The following is a 19,792-nucleotide window of genomic DNA, read 5'->3' as shown; positions in this document are numbered from 1 at the left end:
TAGTTGCAAAGACTCCTATCTTGCAATACATCATGTCATCTTCATGACATGTTTTATCGACTCCTAGCAGCATCATGTCATATCATACTTCGAGCTTCTTGGATCTCTGTCAATCATTAAAAAACATTGTCATCAACTAGTTCATCTGTTTTCTACAAGGAGTCGATCTTCCTCACAGCTGCTAGCACATATCCTCTTCCTTCATAACATAGTTTTGCCTCATAGGTCATATTAAATTTGTTCTCATGCTTGTCTGAGCCATCAAAAGTGCTATCCATACAATTCATGTGTTCCATGATCGAACCACGCATCATAATCAAGAAAACTCTCCTTCCAACCTTTTCACATGCTTTTGCAAATTGTCCTACCAAGGAGCCAAGTTATATGCCAAGTAGATCATCAATATCAGAGTTGCCAAATTACATATCCTCTTAGAGTGTCATGTCAGATTCTACTACTTGCTCCTTTTGAAGTCAACATTCCTTTGCATATTCTATCTTCATGTTGCAACAAGTTTCTGCTTCAGCATTCAATCATCAATGTGTTCCTGGAATGAACTCATCAGTTGGAAGCTTCAATATCATGAGGGTCCCTACAACTCCCTCTTTCTATCATGCTCATCATTATCAAGAAGTCATCATCAAGCAGAAGTCTTGCTTTACATTTTTCTTCCATCCTCATCTTGCTTCCACAATTTTAACAACCTTCATTATGTGCCTGTAATTCTCATCAAGTACAACCAAGCAAAATATACAAAGACAAGAGCATGATGTCAATCTTGCCAATCTAGGGTTTTCATTATTTCAAAAGAGTACTTCTAGGGTTCTAATTACAAACCCTAAATATTCTTTGACCTAACCCTTATTAGGGTTTTTTCTTTTAGCAGAGACACCCAGTCCTAGGGTTTGTCTTTAAGCCCTAGGTTTTATCTTAATCCAACTTTCACTAGGGTTTAATACATACCCTAGAGCCTTTCTCTCAAAACTATTTTATGTTAGGGTTTCGAGATATTTTTAATATCAAAGAACACTCAGCGTGCAAACCCTAGATACCATTTCCCAAGAGCTAAGGATTCCTTAGAGGGAACAATTAGTTAGGGTTAGGGTTTTTCTAGGTTAATCCTTTGCTTCAAGGGTTAATTTAATCTAAGCTAGGGTTCAAAAACCCTAAATACCAAGAGTCTTCAAGACCCTAGCAACTTCATAGTCATTAAGACCGACAACAAAGAAATTGCAAAATTCTACAAAAACCCTAACCATACTTTTGACATACCTCGTATGCAAAAACTATGTACCTCTGATTTCCATGATTACGGGGAGTTGCTTCAAAGAGACATTTGTACTTCATTTAGTTCTCAAAGCATTATGTCTTGCACTTTGCAGAGATCTAGTCTCACATGTATCAACTTCATTCAAAAAGCAGACAACTTCATTTTCATAGCGCAAAGTTGAGCTTCATGGATATATTATTTTCACATCTAACACAGTCTTCGTCTATATAATTATTCTTTCACAAGCTTTATGCCATGATAGGGTAATCTTTATATAGATCCAAACTTCAGGTTGGCTTTTTATATTAAAATTTTGCTTCCTTACATCATATATAGATGAGAGATTTTCATGGCTTTTAAGTTTTGTCACTATCACTATTGTCCTTAAATTGTTGTCATATCGTCTCATTGTTCCTTCTACTTATAAAAACTTCACAATAGAGTTACTGTCGCACTTCATTAAATTAAGTTCTTCAGCTGCCATATTGATATCAAGGGTATTATTGTCTCTTTTAAATTGTTGTCATGTAAAACTCTGTCTCATCGACAAGTCTCCAGGTCACTATAGATATACGATCCATATAGTTTGTTGAGTAAAGTTCTTTGACATTTTGCAATTTCGCTTTAATCGCTTCTTTCAGATTTCAAGTCAGCTACACAAAATTTGCTTTTCTTTTAAATATAAGAAGGATGATGCTCATCACTTCACATACAAAGATGGGCCTAAGATCTGCATATAGCTTTGTGTCAAGAAATATCATTCCTACAGGTTGCCATCCAACTCGATTTATAAGCGGTTCAAGACCTTGGGATGTATTTGTCAAAATCCATCTATTACACTATTATCATAGTCTCACTGTCATGGTATTGTTTTACAATAATGGATGCGAGCCATGGTATGAGTGATGTCGCTATGTAAGTCTGAGCCAGTATATACAAGGAGAGCCACGTGCCACACGATTCAAGCTATTGTATAGAATATGTCAGTTAATATGAGTCAATGTTTATAGAGAATGAGACACACATAGAAATGATGTCACGACTCATGGGCTGCAAGTCACAGTTCTCATTAATTGTGTAAGCCACCAAAATAAAGTCAAGTGAACCACAGTGATTTCGATGCCACTGTAATTTCGATACCAATTTTGATGTCACAGTAATTTTGATGTACAAAGGAGCATAGCCACTTCAGAATATGATCCACAAAAATAATGAGCCATCATATGTGACTCATACAAATAGACCACTTATATAATAGAATTGTACGCAAGCCACATAGAAAATATAGTGATCCATTGTTATAATAATGTGATGCTACAGTGTGAGTGAGGGAACTACAACATTGTGTAAGCCATATATGAAATGTCAAGCAAGCCAGAGATTTAACAAGAACAAGTCATACATCTTTGTATTGATTTGATCCATATTGTAATGATCCATAAATCTGAGCCACAAATTAATATATACGTAATTGTAGATTTGAGCCACAAATATATATCTAGCCACAAGCTACAGGAACAGAAATGCGAGTCACGAGCATTGATCATGGTGCTCTGAGATGTGATGACATCGTGATGTAAAGTAATGCCACATGAATGCGATTCCATGAACCTTAGATCTTTAAGCCACAGACTAGGCCACTGTACCTCATAGATAACCATATGAGTCAACCAGACCTTAGGGCCAAATCAACGAACCATGTAGATACAGTGTCATTGTTATATATAGATGCGAGAATCACAGAGATGTGAATGTAAGCGAAATAAGAACCAATCACAGAAACATGCCATAGATGAATCATTGTGTATAAATGCAAACCACTGTATATTGTATATAGATTCGAGCCTCAATAATATGTGTCATTGAATATCAACAAGAATCAAGGAATGCGAGCCTAGGAACATAAACAAACCTTGATACAGAACATAATCAAGTCAAGCTTCAAGATGCATGATATTTTTATGTCAACAGAGTGATCTTCAAGCCTCCTTCAAACTTTAGCTCTGATTCCATGTTGAGAAATCAGGAGGCTTGCATATTAAATTAGATTTCTCTTTCTTTGATAATTGTTTGTGAAGTTTGTTGGCTTCTTATTAATTTAATTATGTTCTATTTCATCAAACAATTATCAAATGTAAAAGCATGAAAATCATTGTACACAAGAAACACAAGATATAGGATCCAAGTCAGGGCAAAACCCCTCCAATGGGAAAACCAAAAAAAATTCTCTTCTTATAGAATCAGATCAAAGTGAGATATCCAAGACCCATGACCAACCTTCTAGATGCCAAGCCAAACCCTCCTTCCACACAGCAAATTCATCAATAGCAAGATACCAACAACAAATCTTCAAAAAGAGATATGATGAGGTAGAGCTTCCACAAACCCTTCTCCAACTTCAGACTTCAACCCTCCTGCGAAATTTCAGAACCAATTGAGTGAATTGTGTGTCCAAATGAGCTCAAACCATCCTCTATTTATATTGTCAAGAGGGGTGCGAATAGACATGTCTTTTGGGGCTGGGCCAACTTGACAAGTAGGTCGGCTTGGCATCTAGAAGAATTTTTGACCCAAATTACATATTTAAATTTTTTTTCCTTTTTCTTTACAATAGGTCCAAATAGGACTTTGACTCTTTGACTCAACAAAACTTAGAAGCATGAAGAACATGCTTATCTAATAAAATAATAATAATTATTATTATTTTTCTTCTCTTTCTTCTTTTTCTTTTACATTAAATATACAATGATACAAGTACAAAGATCTTTATGAAAACTGAACCTAGTGATATTTTCTAACACAAATATGTGGTCTGATGGAAACGAAAAGGTTGATAACTATGAATGCAAAAATATGAAGCTACTCCTAAAGCAGCAACGAGTATTGCTTCGAAGGTCAGATGTTTCTGGATGGGAAGCATTTTTAAAGAACCTTGTTAACAAGCACGATCACCTTGGGGAGTATACTGGTGAATTGATTTCACATCAAGAACCTGATAAGCAAAGAAAGATTTATGATCGAGAAGACTCCTTCCTTTTCAACTTGAACAATTAGTACATTCTTGATGCATACCGAAAGGGAGATAAGTTGAAATTTGCAAATCATTCACCAAGTCCAAATTGCTATGCAAAGGTGATCATGATTGTTGGTGATCATACAGTGGGATTAGAGCAGATCGTGCAGCACCCGAAATTGCAATTGCTTGAGGACAAGCAATGTCGGGAAGGTGAGACTGTAATGTCCTCTTCGAATTGGTTACCCAAGGTGGGGGATGTAGTAGCCTATTTAACCCCATAGGCTATAGTCATTTGTAAAAGGAGAACCCCATTATTATTTGGGTAACATTAGATAATTTGGGGTAAATGGAGGGAAAATTGCAACAGAAGTCAAATTTTGGGCAAATGGAGGGAAACTTGTGAGTCACTCAAAATTTAAATTAGGAGGGTAAAACCCCCAAGGAAATCTATAAAAAGGAGAGAGGAGATTCATTTTGATGATCATGTTTTGGAGGATATTTCTGATTTGTGAGCTGAGGCTCTTGGAGGGTTTTAAGACCCTTTATCCCTGATTGGTTTCGATGGTGAAAGATTCCACCCTATCCAACCCCTTCCCCTCATTCTGCATGGTATATTTTTTGAGGCATAATTCTCTTGTTTGTGGTGATCAATGGAGAAATTTTGTGGCACGATTTGTTTGGACAACAAAGGAGCAGATGAAGCCTGTCCAAGGCATTTCCAGGGACAGCAAAGGTCAAACCTGGGCAGCAAACAGCCCTGAAAACCCTCCCTGAGGCATGCAGCACCTTTAAAGGAGTTCCTGGGGCAGCGAATTTATTCAAGGAAGAAAATCTTGGCAGCAGAGTTCCCCAAGGGCCCTACCTGAGTCAGGAGCCACCTTGAAGACATTTTTTGTAGCAGAAAAGTATTAACTAGGGCAGCAAAACCCTAATAAGGCAGCAGCTCACTTGAGGGTCTGTTTTCTGTGACAGCGAGGTTGGTTTAAGGCCTTACTGAGCTAAGGGTTTCCTGGGAGGCTCCTCACTCGCCGCGGCATATCTCGAGACAGATAAGAGATCAATGATCTGCCCCACCTGTGGTCTGGTTGGGACAGCGAGGCTACTTAAGGCAGAATAGGGCTGATTTGAAGTAGCAGCATCACCTTTGTGTGGATCTGTGGCAGAAGGATGAGTCGGAGGTGTATTTCATGAACTGTGGCAACAGAAATCTGGTTGGTTGGACCAAGGCAGCAAAGAGGAAGAAATTCTAAGGCTGATTGCATGGTCAGGCTAAGAGTAGTAGGTTAATAGGGTTTGCTGATAATTTAGCAATTGTTATGTATCTAATCTGTAGAGTGAAGTTGGAAGGACTGTGGGTTTAAACCCAGTATGTACTGTTGGATTGGTTTCTTGTATATGAGTTGTTGATGCTGGTTACACTGTTTATTGCATTCAATATTGTTTCTTTATTTGCAATATTGAAGGAACACTGTGGTACTAGTTAAAATACAAATCTGTCATACACTCTTTTCAACCCTAAGGGCAACTTTTCCCTAAGGGATACTACAGAGATTAGAGATGTAGCCTTGTATAAATGATAATGGAATATATGCTCATAAATATTAAAGAGGGTCTGTGGTTCACAATTTACCGCAATGTACAGTGACTTGAGTGGATGCTAGGATATCATGTACACAGATGCAGGAAAATGGTGGTTAGGTACATAACTCATATATAAAAAAATTTCCTATGTGACAAATTATATACAGCCCTAGTTGAAGAGTGCATGCTTGGAATGGAATGCTCTAATAGGATCTATACATTATCATATACCTTTGCTGGAAATGTCAAAACATATATATGTGTATTCCCAAAACATGACACTAAACTCTCACTGCCCAGATGTAATGTCAAAGGATACAGAAATTAGAATGTATTATGGGCTCTTGTCCTTGTAGAGGATTATCCCTTCTAACTGTTGTTGCTGCTCAGAAGAAATTCCGAGTGAGCTGATCACAACATTAAAGACTGTCATGTCCCCACTTTTATTTTTCTTCATAGTACAGCTAGGGTGGATTTCCAGGGCAAGGGATGGCCAAGTTAGTGGAGCAGGTTTATGTCATCAGGGGTTCCAATGGAGTTTTGAGGAGTTTTCATGGGGTCCGATGGCATTCGCTTGGCATATTCATCATTATGAGCAGTTCCGCACATCTTGTTTTTGGTTCTGTGACTTTTTGATAATTCACGTAAAACATGGTTATTATCAGCATAAGTTAATTAATTATGTTTGAGATGGCATTCCGGGGAGATTAATGGACAAAACACCTCACTGTAATAGCTTGTTGGAACCGGAACAGGAAGATTTACAGGATGGAATGCTGAGAAGTGACTTCCAGCGGCCAAAGAAAGTATGGTGGGCAATTTATCATTTTCCTTAGTTAAAAATGAATTTAATTAGTCATTGAATTAAGGAAAATTAATTAATCAAAGGAAATGGCCCAAAAGTGACTTAAGTAAAATAAAATAAACTAAAAGAGGGCCACTTAAGATAAAGTCAAAGGAGGAGCTTCTAGAATAATAATAAAATAATAAAATAAGATGCTTATAGAGAGTTGGAGATCTATCCATCAGATCTATAAAAAGAAGAAGAGAAGATCATTTGGGACATCTTGGATTTGATATTGCTTCTTGTATGAGAGGTTGAGAACCTGGTTTTCTACTCCATTGGTAGCCCCAGGACAGAAACCCTCGGGTGATTTAGTGAGATTGGGCGAATACCCATCTCCCCTTGGTGGATTCATTCAGAATTCACAAGAGCTCTTATTGGTTGCATGTTTCATTTTGAGAGGCCAGATTTAGTGCCATAGCAGACACATTTTGAGGCCAAATCTAGTTTGCAGTTGTTGTTTTGAGCTTCTCAGCTATTTCATATTGTTATGTACTCCTGTTTTTGGTTGATATAATAAAGCTGAGATTTCCTTCTGCTCATCAGCGTTATTTGCATGTTCTATGTTGTAAAATTTTAAATGGAAATCTTCTGCTTCTGAATGGAATTTTATTTGAAGTGAATGATAATTACAAGGGAAGGGTTTGTTCCAAATTTTCTTCATTTGGGACATTACAAAGACAGATGAAATCATGACTGGGTTAGTGTATTCTATTATTCACATGAGTTGATAACCAGCATGTCATTCAATAATTTAGGGTTTATATTGCTCTTACATTGTAAAAGATCACTGGGGTGGCAATGGCACTGTAATTTCAAACCATGGTCATACATAAAAAAAAAAATTAGAAAAAGAATACGGTAAATGTCTTACTTTTGTATGTTATATACTATAAAGATAACATTAACTTATTTCCTTGTACATTAGATGGCACTTTTATTTGGAAAACAAGTTTATTGGATGTACTACAATTTTCATATGCACAAGTTAATCACAATCTCTCAAAGTATGTTCTAATAGTCATCACATGCTTGAACCAATTCAAATTTTAACAAATGGCTAAGATTATATTTTCCAATCAAATAGCTGTTGCAAAAAATATAAATATTAAATTTTTACTAGCATACTGTTAATAACTGTAGCCTGCTAATCCATTCACTGTATTTTCTTTCATTACCATTTCAAGCAGACTAATAACTATTGAAAACTGTCCTCCTGAGATATCAAATATGTATATTACAAAATATTCATCAAAGAGAGAACTAACATACCTTGATAAGGATACACTGAAGAGGGGCCCAGAGGCAGATAGTGACCATATGGTGCATTATGCCCCGGTGGAGGATAACCACCCTGTGGAGGGAATCCCAAAGGAGGGTATCCTGAAGGTGGGTATCCTGCAGGAGGGTATCCCGAAGGTGGATATCCTGAATATTGTAAATGTCTTACTTTTGCAGGATATATACTATAAAGGTAACAGTAGCTTATTGCCTTGTACATTAGATGGCACTTTTACTTGGAAAGCAAGTTTATTGGATGTACTACAATTTTCATATACAGAAATTAATCACAATCTTTCAAAATGTGTTCTAACAGTCATCACATGCTCGAAGCAATTCAAATTTTTAACAAATGACAAAGATTATGTTTTCCAATCAAATAGCTTTTGCCAAAAACTAAATATTAAATTCTTACTAGCATACTGTTAAGAACTGTAACCTGCTAACCCATTCACTGTATTTTCTTTCATTACCATTTCAAGCAGACTAATAACTATTAGAAACTGTCTTCACAAGAAACCAAAAATGTATATTATAAAATATGCATCAAAGAGATAACTAACATACCTTGGTGAGGATACTCTGAAGAAGGGCCCGGAGGCGGATAGCCACCATATGGAGAAGGATAGGCTCCTGGTGGAGGTCCATGTTGAGGGTGACCATATGGTGCATTATGCCCTGGTGGAGGATAAACACCCTGTGGAGGGTATCCTGCAGGAGGGTACCCTGAAGGTGGGTATCCTGCGGGAGGGTATCCTGCAGGAGGGTATCCCGACGGAGGATATCCAGAAGGTGGGTATCCTGAAGGAGGGTATCCAGAATGTGGGTATCCTGAAGACGAAAGGCCATATAAAATGTTTGAGAACAGCCCCTTGTCCCTTTCTTCGGCCTCTTGTCCCCGTTTATCACCTCCTCTCATTCTTTTGTTTCTTGTGAACTGAAAAATTAGTGGAAATGAATCAAATTGATGAAGTAACGTGTAATGGAGTTGAATTTAAGCATTTGACATTTCATATATACTTCAGCTGGCAAGTTGTGGTTATCAGTAGACAATTCTCCAAATACTCATTTAAAGTTAATTTCTTAAGGATGGAATAGATGATAAACTGTTTCTCTGACCCAGTTTAGTAGATCAATTTGAACAAACAGAAATTCTTGGATGTCAGGACCAATGTCCCAGCAACAAACAACAAGCAACAACCTTAGGAAATGTTGAAGATAGAATACACTGCAGCTATGCAAGGCACAATATATCCAGATGCAGCTCGTATAGGGAGAACACAGTTGGACAGCAGAATTATGCTCGATGCACTTCACAAATCTGAAATGTTGACTACCTGTCACAAACAGTCAGCAACTTAACCTCAATAGCAGACACCACCAATCCATTCTCAAAATACATTAAATGCTTTTTAATTCAACTAGGTTCTTTCCCTCGCATGTCATAAGCTTCAACAAAACAGATAAAATTACAAGTCTTTCTCTAATACCCACACATTTCTTCGAAGCAATTTAAACAATATATCACTTGATTTCCATTTGTTTGTGCTATGGTTTTGAAGTTTGAACATTAAGGTTGCTTAAATGCAAAATCTATATGTGGGTAGCTTCAGATGTGGGTCTCGACTCTCATCCAACCAGGAATACATCTAACCATGTTTCATGTAAGAAGACTTTGACTCACTCGATACTACACCAATATCTTGGCTTCTACCAGCTTTCCCCTAGGATTCTTCTAAGTGAGATAAGGCCAGTTTAAACAGTAATGTTTTGGTTTTGAATATTATTTCTCATGAAGTGGTAAATAATTGCCAAAATAATGGTCAAGTAGGTAGCAATAGAGCTTGCCTAATAACTAACTATTGCCACATACTTTTTAGGCAGTGAGAACAAAAGATAGTTTGACAGATACGTTAGATTGATTACTAATTCAAAATGATTCACTCCTTAAAGATATAAAAATTGCAAGAAAACGAGTTTACTGAGATGTTAGATTGATCCCCAATGAAATGTGAATGTCACATCACTTCTACAAAGTTTTTACCAATAGAATGAGATATCCCAAAGTGATGCCGATATGTTTTTGCCAAAGACAATTTCAATCCAAGTCACAAGGCAGTACTGAAGTTAAAAGATCACAGATCATCCATCCACAACAAGTTATCCATGAGTTTGTAAAATATGTTTGATAGTGCACACATGAATTTATGACTTCTATCCTTTAGAGAATACACTTGACAGAAATGATTAAAGTCTCAAGGTGTATATCACTGCTTAAGTTGCCAAAGTGTGTATTAACTCATTTATCATTTAACTTTCCACCATAACTCATTCACAAAGTGTGCATTAAAATCATGAATAATACCCAGCAGCACTTAAAAATTAGGGTGACATAACAGCCAGCACTGTAAAAAATAAACCATGAGAGTCAAAGAAAAATCCTCACATAGAGATAGTTATGACAAAGCAATCTTAAAAAAGGTGCATGTCTGTAAAATGATTGTAAGTTCCAGTGTTAATGTGAACCATGCATCATTTATCCAAATCAAACAGGTTTAACCATTGATTCACATATTTGTGTATTGCCTTGATCTATGCTTGCGTGTATTTTATGTATGACTGTCAAAGCAAAATGCTGTGTGAATTCCCAAGTGTGAGAGTTTTCAGAGAAGAAACTTAGGTGTTGTAAGCCTAGTTGAGACTTAGACTAGCAGACATGTTTGAGTTGTCATGAATCATGTCTTAGTTTAGCGGTCGTAATTAAGGGGGAGTTTTAAAATTAGCTAATTACTCTCGTATACAGAGAGTCTAGATTTAGAGTGTGAGTTGATTGAGTCAAGTGTGTGTCAGTTCGAGTTTAGTCTTATATTTGGAAAGATTAAAATTAGTATGTGTTTACATGTTAAAGTTAGCATCAGTTGAGTTGTTAGTTGAAAAAGCATAAATACCCCACAATGGGTTCATTGTAATCAATCAAGTTTGACTGATCAATAGAAGAGTAGCAGCTCCTTTGTTTTGTGTGTGAATTCTGGTGCGAAATGTGTCTTTCCTCCTCTACTTTTCCATCAGCACTCGCATTAAGTGCAGAGCATATTTAGCCAATCCTATTTTGGCTAGTGCGTGCTTAAGAGGACAAACCCAAAGCGTAAAGTTTGTGAATACATGTTATATATTGCCTTAAGAAAATTGAGAGCTTCTAATCATCCTATCCACTAATTATTGAAGGCGGCCAACAGCTCAGAAGAAAAAGTTAATTCCCAATAATAAAAAAATGCAAGGTGTGTGTCTTAATTCAGTTATATAACAAATCCAGAATTGCAAAGCATGACCCTGAAACACCAGCAGATTGTTGACAAAATAAATAAAGTCTTATATGTTGGAAGACATTAATTCCAACCACCTGCCATTAATACAGTTGCTAGACTATTCTGGAGGATTTGGCGGACGTCTTGAGAGATGGGTAGCTTCCTGGAGAAGCCACCAAACTCCAAAAGATTCCTTGTTGTGTATAAAAACCTGTTCAGCAATCAAATGAAGCAAGTTCTGAGTTTTGTGTGTTAAGTTCTGAGTTCTGCACTCTCTGAGATTTGGTATCAGAGCGTGGTGAGGTTGAGTTGTGAAGAGCATAAGGTTCTTTTGTGAGTGATCAGAGTGTGAGATCACTGTTGCAGAGTGATCGTGTGCAAGACATTAACTTGCAGAGTGATCGTGTGCAAGACATTAACTTGCAGAGTGTCCGTGTTGCAGAACAACTGTGTGAATCACATTAAGCTTTGGAGGAAGTAGTTGCAAGGAGAAGCAGAGTGTGATTGAAGTTTGAGAGAGTCGCGGAAGGAAGAGATTGTTGTGAGAGATTTTCGCTATTGTGCACTGGTAGAAGAGGACATGCTGGCTGGAGGGGGAGTTTTTTTTTTCCACTGAGTTTCGAAAAATCGAGATCTGAAGGAGGCCTGCGATCACAATATGCTTCGGGTTATATGCTTAAAGAAGCCTTCGCTGGTACAGGTTGTGTGTAAGGGTACCATATTCCCAAATTTTTTATTAATTTGCTGCGTATGAGTAAAGATTTTCTATACTTCCGCTATATATCGTGCTTTTGGTCAATCGCAGATCAGGGCTCCAGCTGTCCATCTCTTTTAGTACTCTCATATTCAGGTGTTTTCTTTGTTATCTAAATATAATTTTACTGACAAATCTATGTAACGGAACTGTTGCATTTGAGTAAATATTTTCTATACTATTGTTGTTAAAAAAAATAAATAAATTGGTTGACACTTAAGGATTTATAAGCTTATTGAAAATGGCTAATGTATTGGCAGAATCTTATTTATCTGAATCTAACAAGTTAGATGGTGAAAATTATGCAAATTGGAAGTTTAAGTTGCAGACTTTGATGGAAGGCAACAATACATGGGCGATTGTGTCTGGAGCTGAAGTTAAGCCAATGTCCTCTCAAGCCACAAATGTTGCAATTCAAGATTGGGAGCGACGAGAAAACAAAGCAAAGGTGCTTTTGCGGGTGACGGTTAAGGACAACATTATTCCACACATCAGAGAGTGCAAAACATCCAAGGAGACATGGACACTCTTAAAAATTTGTATGAGACGAGGACTATAAATCGAATATTGTATTTAAAGAGTAAGCTTCTTTCAATTAAGATGGAAGAAAATGAAATTGTTAGTGATTTTATTTCTAGAATTAAAGATCTAAAGGATAAATTAGGTGACATTGGTGAATCAATATCTAGTACAGACTTGGTTACTGTGACATTAAATGGAATGCTTGATGAATATCAAATGTTTATCACTAGTCTTTCAGCTATAGAGAAGGCTCCTACCTTTGATGAGTTGACAGGTATACTTATGCAGGAGGAAGAGCAAAGAAGAAGCCTTAAACAGAAATCTCCCAATTCAGATTTGGCATTGATGGCCAAAGGGAAGCAGTCCTTCAAAGGCAAACAGTGGGAGAAAAATAAAGGCAAAAAGCCACAGGTAAAATCATTTCAAGGTACCCCTTTACCAAGGACAAATGCCAAATCAAGTAGAGATGATGTGTGTTATTACTGTGGAAAACCTGGTCATTTTGCTAAGAATTGCATGAAAAGGAGGTCTGATCAATTTAAACAAAGAAGGCATTCAAGAAATTATGTTGATAGAGATGAAGCAATTAGTCAAGATGTTAGCAATCTTAAATTGTTTGTGTCCAATGCTGCTTTATCAGCAGAAACTGATGATGATAATGCTTGGTTTATAGATTCTGGTGCATCAATCCATATGTCATGCAAAAGAGATTGGTTTGATACTTATCATGAGATTAATAATGGTGGACACATCTATTTAGGAGATAATAGATCACATGAAATTAAAGTATATGGTAATATAAGTGTTATGATGCCTAATGGACAAGAAAAACAAATTCAAAATGTGGTGTATGTTCCAGGATTAAAGAAGAACTTAATTTCAGTCTCTACTATCACAGATCAACATTTAAAAGTTGAATTTGTGAAATCACATTGTTTGGTAAAGGATGTGTAGGACAACTACAAGGTTGTTGCAAAAGGAATGAGAGTTGGAAGCTTATACAAGTTGGATGTAATGAAGAATGGGCATCAAGCTTTGGCATCAACAGGCATGTCAACTATAGAGCTTTGGCATCAAAGGTATGGACACTTAAATCATAATGACCTAATGTTACTACAAAAGAAATTGATGGTAGAAGGTCTTCCAATTATTATGGGTGAACATTTTGAATGTGAAGCTTGTGCACTAGGAAAACAACATAAGGAAGAATTTCCCGTGCATGAAAATAGAAGAAAACGTGAAATACTTGAACTAGTGCATACTGATGTATGTGGTCCAATGTAAACTAAGTCACTTGGTGGAGAATATTACTTTCTTATATTTATTGATGATAGCACTAAATACACCTGGGTATACTTTATAAGAAACAAAAGTGACATGTTTGAATACTTTAAAGAATTCAAGAGTATGATTGAAAAGAAAACAGGAAAGAGCATTAAAATTCTTCAATCAGATAAAGGTGGTGAGTACACTTCAGGAGCTTTTATCAAATATTGCAAACAAAATGGAATTATGCAACAATTTATAGTACCACATACACCTCAACAAAATGGAGTAGCTGAGAGAAAGAATAGAACATTAGTTGAATGTGCTCGAAGTATGTTAAAAAGTAAAGGACTTTCTAATAGTTTTTGGGCTGAAGCCATTAATACAGCTGTATATCTTAAAAATAGAAGCCCTACTAAGTATCTTGAGCACAAAACACCATTTGAAGCATTTTATGGCTTTAAACCTAAAATTAGTCATTTAAGGATATCTGGATGCAAGGCCTTTACTCATATTCCTAAAGAGGATAGGAGAAAATTAGATGCCAAAGCCATCAAATGTATTTTTATTGGATATTGTACTGATCAAAAAGCATATAAAATGTATGATCCAAGTACTCACAAGGTCTTTGCAAGTAGAGATGTAATATTTCATGAGCATGTAGATAAACAAATAAAAGAAGATGAACATAATACATGGCAGTCTTCTTATGAAAGCTTTAAGGAAGAAGAAGAAGTTGTGGAATCAACTCAAGAACTAGAACACATGGACATTCCAAAAGACACATCAAGGAATCAAAGTCCACAAAGAAGTGATGAAGGCACTCCACAGAGAAGAAAAGGAGAAGGTACTCCACAAAGTAATGAACCTCTAAGAAGGTCAACACGACAGATTCAAGCCCCCATCAGGTATAAAGATTATGCTTTAATGTCTCGAGTAATAGCTGTTTTTGAGCCCTTAAATTATGAACAAGCCAAAAATCATAAAGAATGGATGGAAGCTATGAAAGAAGAATATGACTCTATAAAAAAAAATGAAACTTGGGAATTAACAGAATTACCTGAAAATAAAGTCCCTATAGGATCAAAAATGGTTGTACAAGACAAAATTTAATGCAGATGGTAGCATAGACAAGTATAAGGCAAGATTGGTTGCAAAGGTTATTCACAGAAAAAAAGGTATAGATTATGAAGATACCTTTGCTTCAGTTGCAAAAAAGAATACAATTAGAATAATGATAGCATTGGCAACTAAATATGATTGGAAGCTCCATCAATTAGATGTAAAGTCAGCTTTTCTAAATGGTGACTTAAAAGAAGAGATTTATCTTGTTCAACCAGAAGGATTTGTAAAGAAGGGTCAAGAACATCTTGTATGCAAGTTAAAAAAGGCCTTATATGGACTAAAACAGGCCCCCAGATATTGGTATGAGAAAATCGACAAATTCTTCTTTCAGCAAAAATTTAAAAAGAGTAAAAATGATCCTAATTTGTATGTCAAGACAGATAGAAATGGGGATATAGTATTACTTTCTATATATGTTGATGATCTAATAATAACAGGGAGTGCTGATAAATTAATTATAGATATAAAAATGAAGTTATCACAGGAATTTGAGATGAAGGATCTTGGTGAGATGCACTATTGTCTAGGTCTTGAAGTATGGAGAGATGATGGAAGAACCTTAATCACACAAAGCAAATATACAAATGAAGTACTAAAGAGATTTCATATGAATGGATGTAAAGCAGTGAGTACTCCATTGGAACAAAATATCAAATTAAGAAGTGATGATGGAACAAAAGAGGTGAATGGAACATTGTATCGACAATTAGTGGGAAGTCTGAATTATTTCACTACCACTAGACCAGACATTGCTTATGCAGTAAGCATACTTACTCAATTCATGGCTAAGCCTCATGAAAGCCATTGGATAGCTGCAAAAAGGGAACTATCAATTTTGGTATTGAATATACTAATGCTTGTAATGTTGAATTGACAGGTCATTCTGATTCTGACTGGGCTGGAAATCCAGATGACAGGAGATCCACCACTCGATACGTCTTCAATATAGGATCGGGAGCTATATCATGGAGCAGTAAGAAACAGACAACAATTTCCTTGTCATCAACTGAAGCAGAATATAAAGCATTATGTAGTGGCACCTGTGAAGCTATATGGCTCAGAAGAATACTTGAAGATGTTGGTGAAAGTCAACAAGAACCTACAATGATCAGATGTGACAATCAAAGCACCATCAAACTGGGGAACAATCCTGTATGTCATGCAAGGTCAAAACATAGACACACAATATCATTTTGTAAGAGAAAAAGTCCAATCAAAAAAAAATTTCTAATACACTGTAATACAAATGAGAATGTAGTTGACATATTCACTAAGCCTCCTGGGAAGGCAAAAATTGAGTTTTGTAGAAATAAGTTATGTGTTGTAGAAAATCAAGACTATAATGTAAACCTAGCTGAGACTTAGACAATTAAGAGTATGTTTACAGTGTCTTGTATATTGTGCTATGGTATATTTGTCATATGGTTGGAATTAAGGGGAAGTGTTGGAAGACATTAATTCCAACCACCCGCCATTAATACAGTTGCTAGACTATAGCAACTATTCTAGAGGATTCGGCGGACGTCTTGAGAGATGGGTAGCTTTCTGGAGAAGCCACCGAACTCCAGAAGCTTCGTTGCTGTGTATAAAAACCTGTTCAGCAATCAAATGAACAAGTTCTGAGTTTTGTGTGTTAAGTTCTGAGTTCTGCGCTCTCTGATTTTATAAATACCTTTTGCCTGCTTTATTATATTTTTTGAGCTTGAAAATTTGTATTCCCCCGAACCCAAAAAAAGTCAACAAAAGCCCATTCATAAGACAAAATACCAAAATCTTCCCATGGTGTATCGTACAAATTTCCCTGTGGTTAACACCTTGCGAACATAGAACACTGCAAAATTATTTAACAGAAGAATCGGTACATCGTAGAAAACAGATAAATCCATTGAATACAAAGAGAAAATTTCCCAACAATATTTTCCAACACGGAAATGAGAGATGATACCAGGCAAAATACCTAAAATAAAATTCGTTTCTGGGAGATCAGATAGACCAAAGAAGCTTATAAAACCGTTTCGCGTCCTATCGCCGAACGCTTCGCGTATAATGACAGTGGAATATTAATGAAATTAAGTAGATGTAGGAGGTGTTTTAATTTAAATTGCTTCCAATGACGTCACATGTGCATATCAAACTGCTTCAATTAGAAAAGATAAGCGTGAAAATTCCGTCCAGTGAAGGAAACTTATGCGCGTTTGTTTGTTCCAATTTGTCTCTTTATGCGTTTGGTTAGGCGTTCCACCACCAATGCCGACATTGACATTGACGGTCCTATGGACGCGTTATATGTCTTGCACGTTTACGCGTCAAATGCCTTTGTGATTTTGAGTTTTTATGTTTCTCATTGTAAATGGTTTTGTTAAAAAAAGGGAGTAATTTTTAACCATGGTTGTGTACGATTAAGGGGCCTGGGTAAATTGTAACTAGGGATAGTATTTTTTTGGGTTAAAAAAGTGTAATTTTAATCATAATTGTATATGATTAAGGAACTTAGGTAATGGGGTAAATTGTAATTCGGATAGTATTTAGTGTTTTGTATAGGATTAATATTAAATTATAATGAAATGTATATATTTTTATTGAGAACTGTTTAAATCAACGGGTTGTTTAGAATTAATTAGCTGAAAGTTGTTTTTTAATTATGAAATAAGATTTATATTGTTTTTAATGGATTAAGAGTTTATTTTTATTTTCATATAAGTTAGTAAGTCAAAACATATAGGCATTTGGTAAAGATTATATATTATTATAAGTCATTAACAAGTTATTTGAGTGACATAGTTTTCTTTGAATAATGTTCATAAATCAATATATTTTCACTAAAAACAATTAATAGTTATTTTCACTTGAATTGACAACTAATTTATAAGAAGTTTTTCTACCTTCAAAAAACAAGAAAAATAACTTTTAATATATAATGGGTAGTGAGAAATGTTTGCATATTCATATAATACATTTTGTCTTGTCATCAAATCTAGCCCGGAGTTTACCGAACATTTTAAAATTTATTATTCTTGTCAAGCATAATGAATCATACATGGCGTGGATATTTGTGAATTATTGTAGTGAGCATAGTGAGCAATACATTGAATTCATAATTTGCAGAGTGCATATTGGTATGTACCATTTCACAATGGATTTGTGATGTCATTTTTTGAAGGTTGAACATATTAATGTTAAGAATGTGAACTGACCCTCCTCTTATAGGAGTTAAAGATGATCTTTTTAATGCATATGAGAGAAAAACTATGAATATAATGGTATTTATTTATTTAAGCTTAAGAATATGATGGCATTTGTTGATTTAGGTTATTGTTGTAACACAACATTTTTTGTCAATAAAATCAATAACTTAAAGGTTGAAGATAAACTTAAAGGTTGAAGATAAAAGCATCTTTGTCATGGTTGATGTAATGTCTCTCTTTATAAGGATCCCAATTAATGAAGTTGTGTCCATGATTTGAATGAGTCATTGATCTTAAGATATTTGAATTGGTTGACATTTATTTAAGATCATTGTCTTTAGGTTTCATGGTGGATTTTATGAGTAGACTAAGGATTGTTATGGGGTTGCCATTATCGCCAATAGTAGTGAATCATTTCACAGAGCATTTTGGGGGCAAGACACTTTTTCCTCTTTGAAGTTGAATTTATGGGTTAGATATGTCAATCATATCAATGTAAAGTGTTCCATAATAAAGATGACCTCAACAAATTTATCGAACATTTTTATAATCAATCAAAACATAGTCAATTCACTTTGGAATTATAAGATAAAACCATTCCATTCCATTCATTGGTGTTCATGTCTCTAAAAAGGTTGATAGCTTCTTGGCCCATCAGGGGCTATCATAAGGAAACCAATATGAACCAATACCTCCACATCAACTACCACCATCACCCATCCCAAACATTGGGTTTCATCAATGAACTTGCTACTTGGGCCCTAAAAATCTCTAAAGGTGAGCAGCTAAGTCAAGAAAAATAATGCTTATTTTATATCTTCAAAAAGTAGGAGGTACAAGGAGTGGTAAGTAAAGAAGGCAATCTAAAAGGTTAATAAAACTCCTAAAGTTCATGAGCAAAGTATTGTAATTCACCATAAAATATTGCTCTTGTATATCCAAGGAGGTATAAATTGATCTTGTTCAAGCAATGAATGCATGTTAATCACCCTGCAAAAGAAATCAAAGTGCTACAACAAAAGTTGATTATGCATGGCAAATGAGATGGGGATATTCTAGATGGAATAGTATTGTGTTAGAGTCCATGTTGTACCCTCAATCTTTTGCATCCCTCTCCTTAACAAATTACACCTCTATATATTATCCTTAATGTTGTTGAAGATATGTGACACCTTCTACTATGACACAACATACCATGTAATGTTTAGTGCAAGATGCATTAAGTATAATTGGAGGATGCATAGTGAACAACCCTCAAGTATCAACTTCTTAATGTTTTATGTCTAAGGTCATTGTGTATATTTCTTTAGAAATAAGTGTATTACATCTTTTATCCTCTATGTTTTGTGTCCTCTTCATCCTTTGCATTCATGGATGTTATGGCTTATCTATCAGGATCCTACCTAAGGGTGTAATGTAGAGTTGAAGGCCCACAGCAGAGTAACAATAGTAGAGGTCATTCAATTTAAGGCGAACTAGGTCCACTATGATAGTTAGTATTGAATAAATGCAATGAGACCTCATTAAAGAAGGTCCACTAGGTGGTTAGGAGGTTGTTATGATTAGGGTCCTCTAATTAGCTATAAATATGAATAGAATCCCCTTATGAATTATATGTGGAAGAGTTTGTATTTGGAACTTAG

At 35.6% G+C, this 19,792-nt stretch overlaps 1 protein-coding gene across 7 annotated transcripts in view; it reads right to left on the bottom strand.

Moving 5' to 3' along the window:
• LOC149180205 (uncharacterized) overlaps window positions 1-17,153 on the bottom strand; it is a 65,421-nt gene extending 48,268 nt beyond the window's left edge. The window contains exons 1-5 of one of the 7 annotated variants that reach the window (XM_089415953.1): window positions 16,922-17,149; window positions 16,005-16,063; window positions 9,194-9,329; window positions 8,560-8,929; window positions 7,984-8,139 (exon numbers count right to left, since the gene is read on the bottom strand). In XM_089415953.1, coding sequence (XP_089272079.1) covers window positions 7,984-8,139; window positions 8,560-8,911 — 508 coding nt within the window. In that variant the 5' untranslated portion in view covers window positions 8,912-8,929; window positions 9,194-9,329; window positions 16,005-16,063; window positions 16,922-17,149. Of the gene's footprint in view, window positions 1-7,983; window positions 8,140-8,559; window positions 8,930-9,193; window positions 9,330-15,738; window positions 15,889-16,004; window positions 16,064-16,636; window positions 16,655-16,921 lie in introns of those variants that run through there. The other 6 variants (XM_089415951.1, XM_089415952.1, XM_089415957.1 and 3 more) reach the window with 6 other exon arrangements.
• Window positions 17,154-19,792: the final 2,639 nt, after the last annotated feature.

Source organism: Pinus tabuliformis, chromosome 3_2, assembly GCF_031772625.1.
Source record: "Pinus tabuliformis cultivar Carrire ecotype Pingquan chromosome 3_2, CPIR1, whole genome shotgun sequence".
Lineage (NCBI taxonomy): Eukaryota > Viridiplantae > Streptophyta > Pinopsida > Pinales > Pinaceae > Pinus > Pinus tabuliformis.
This window is presented reverse-complemented; position numbering and strand designations above follow the sequence as displayed.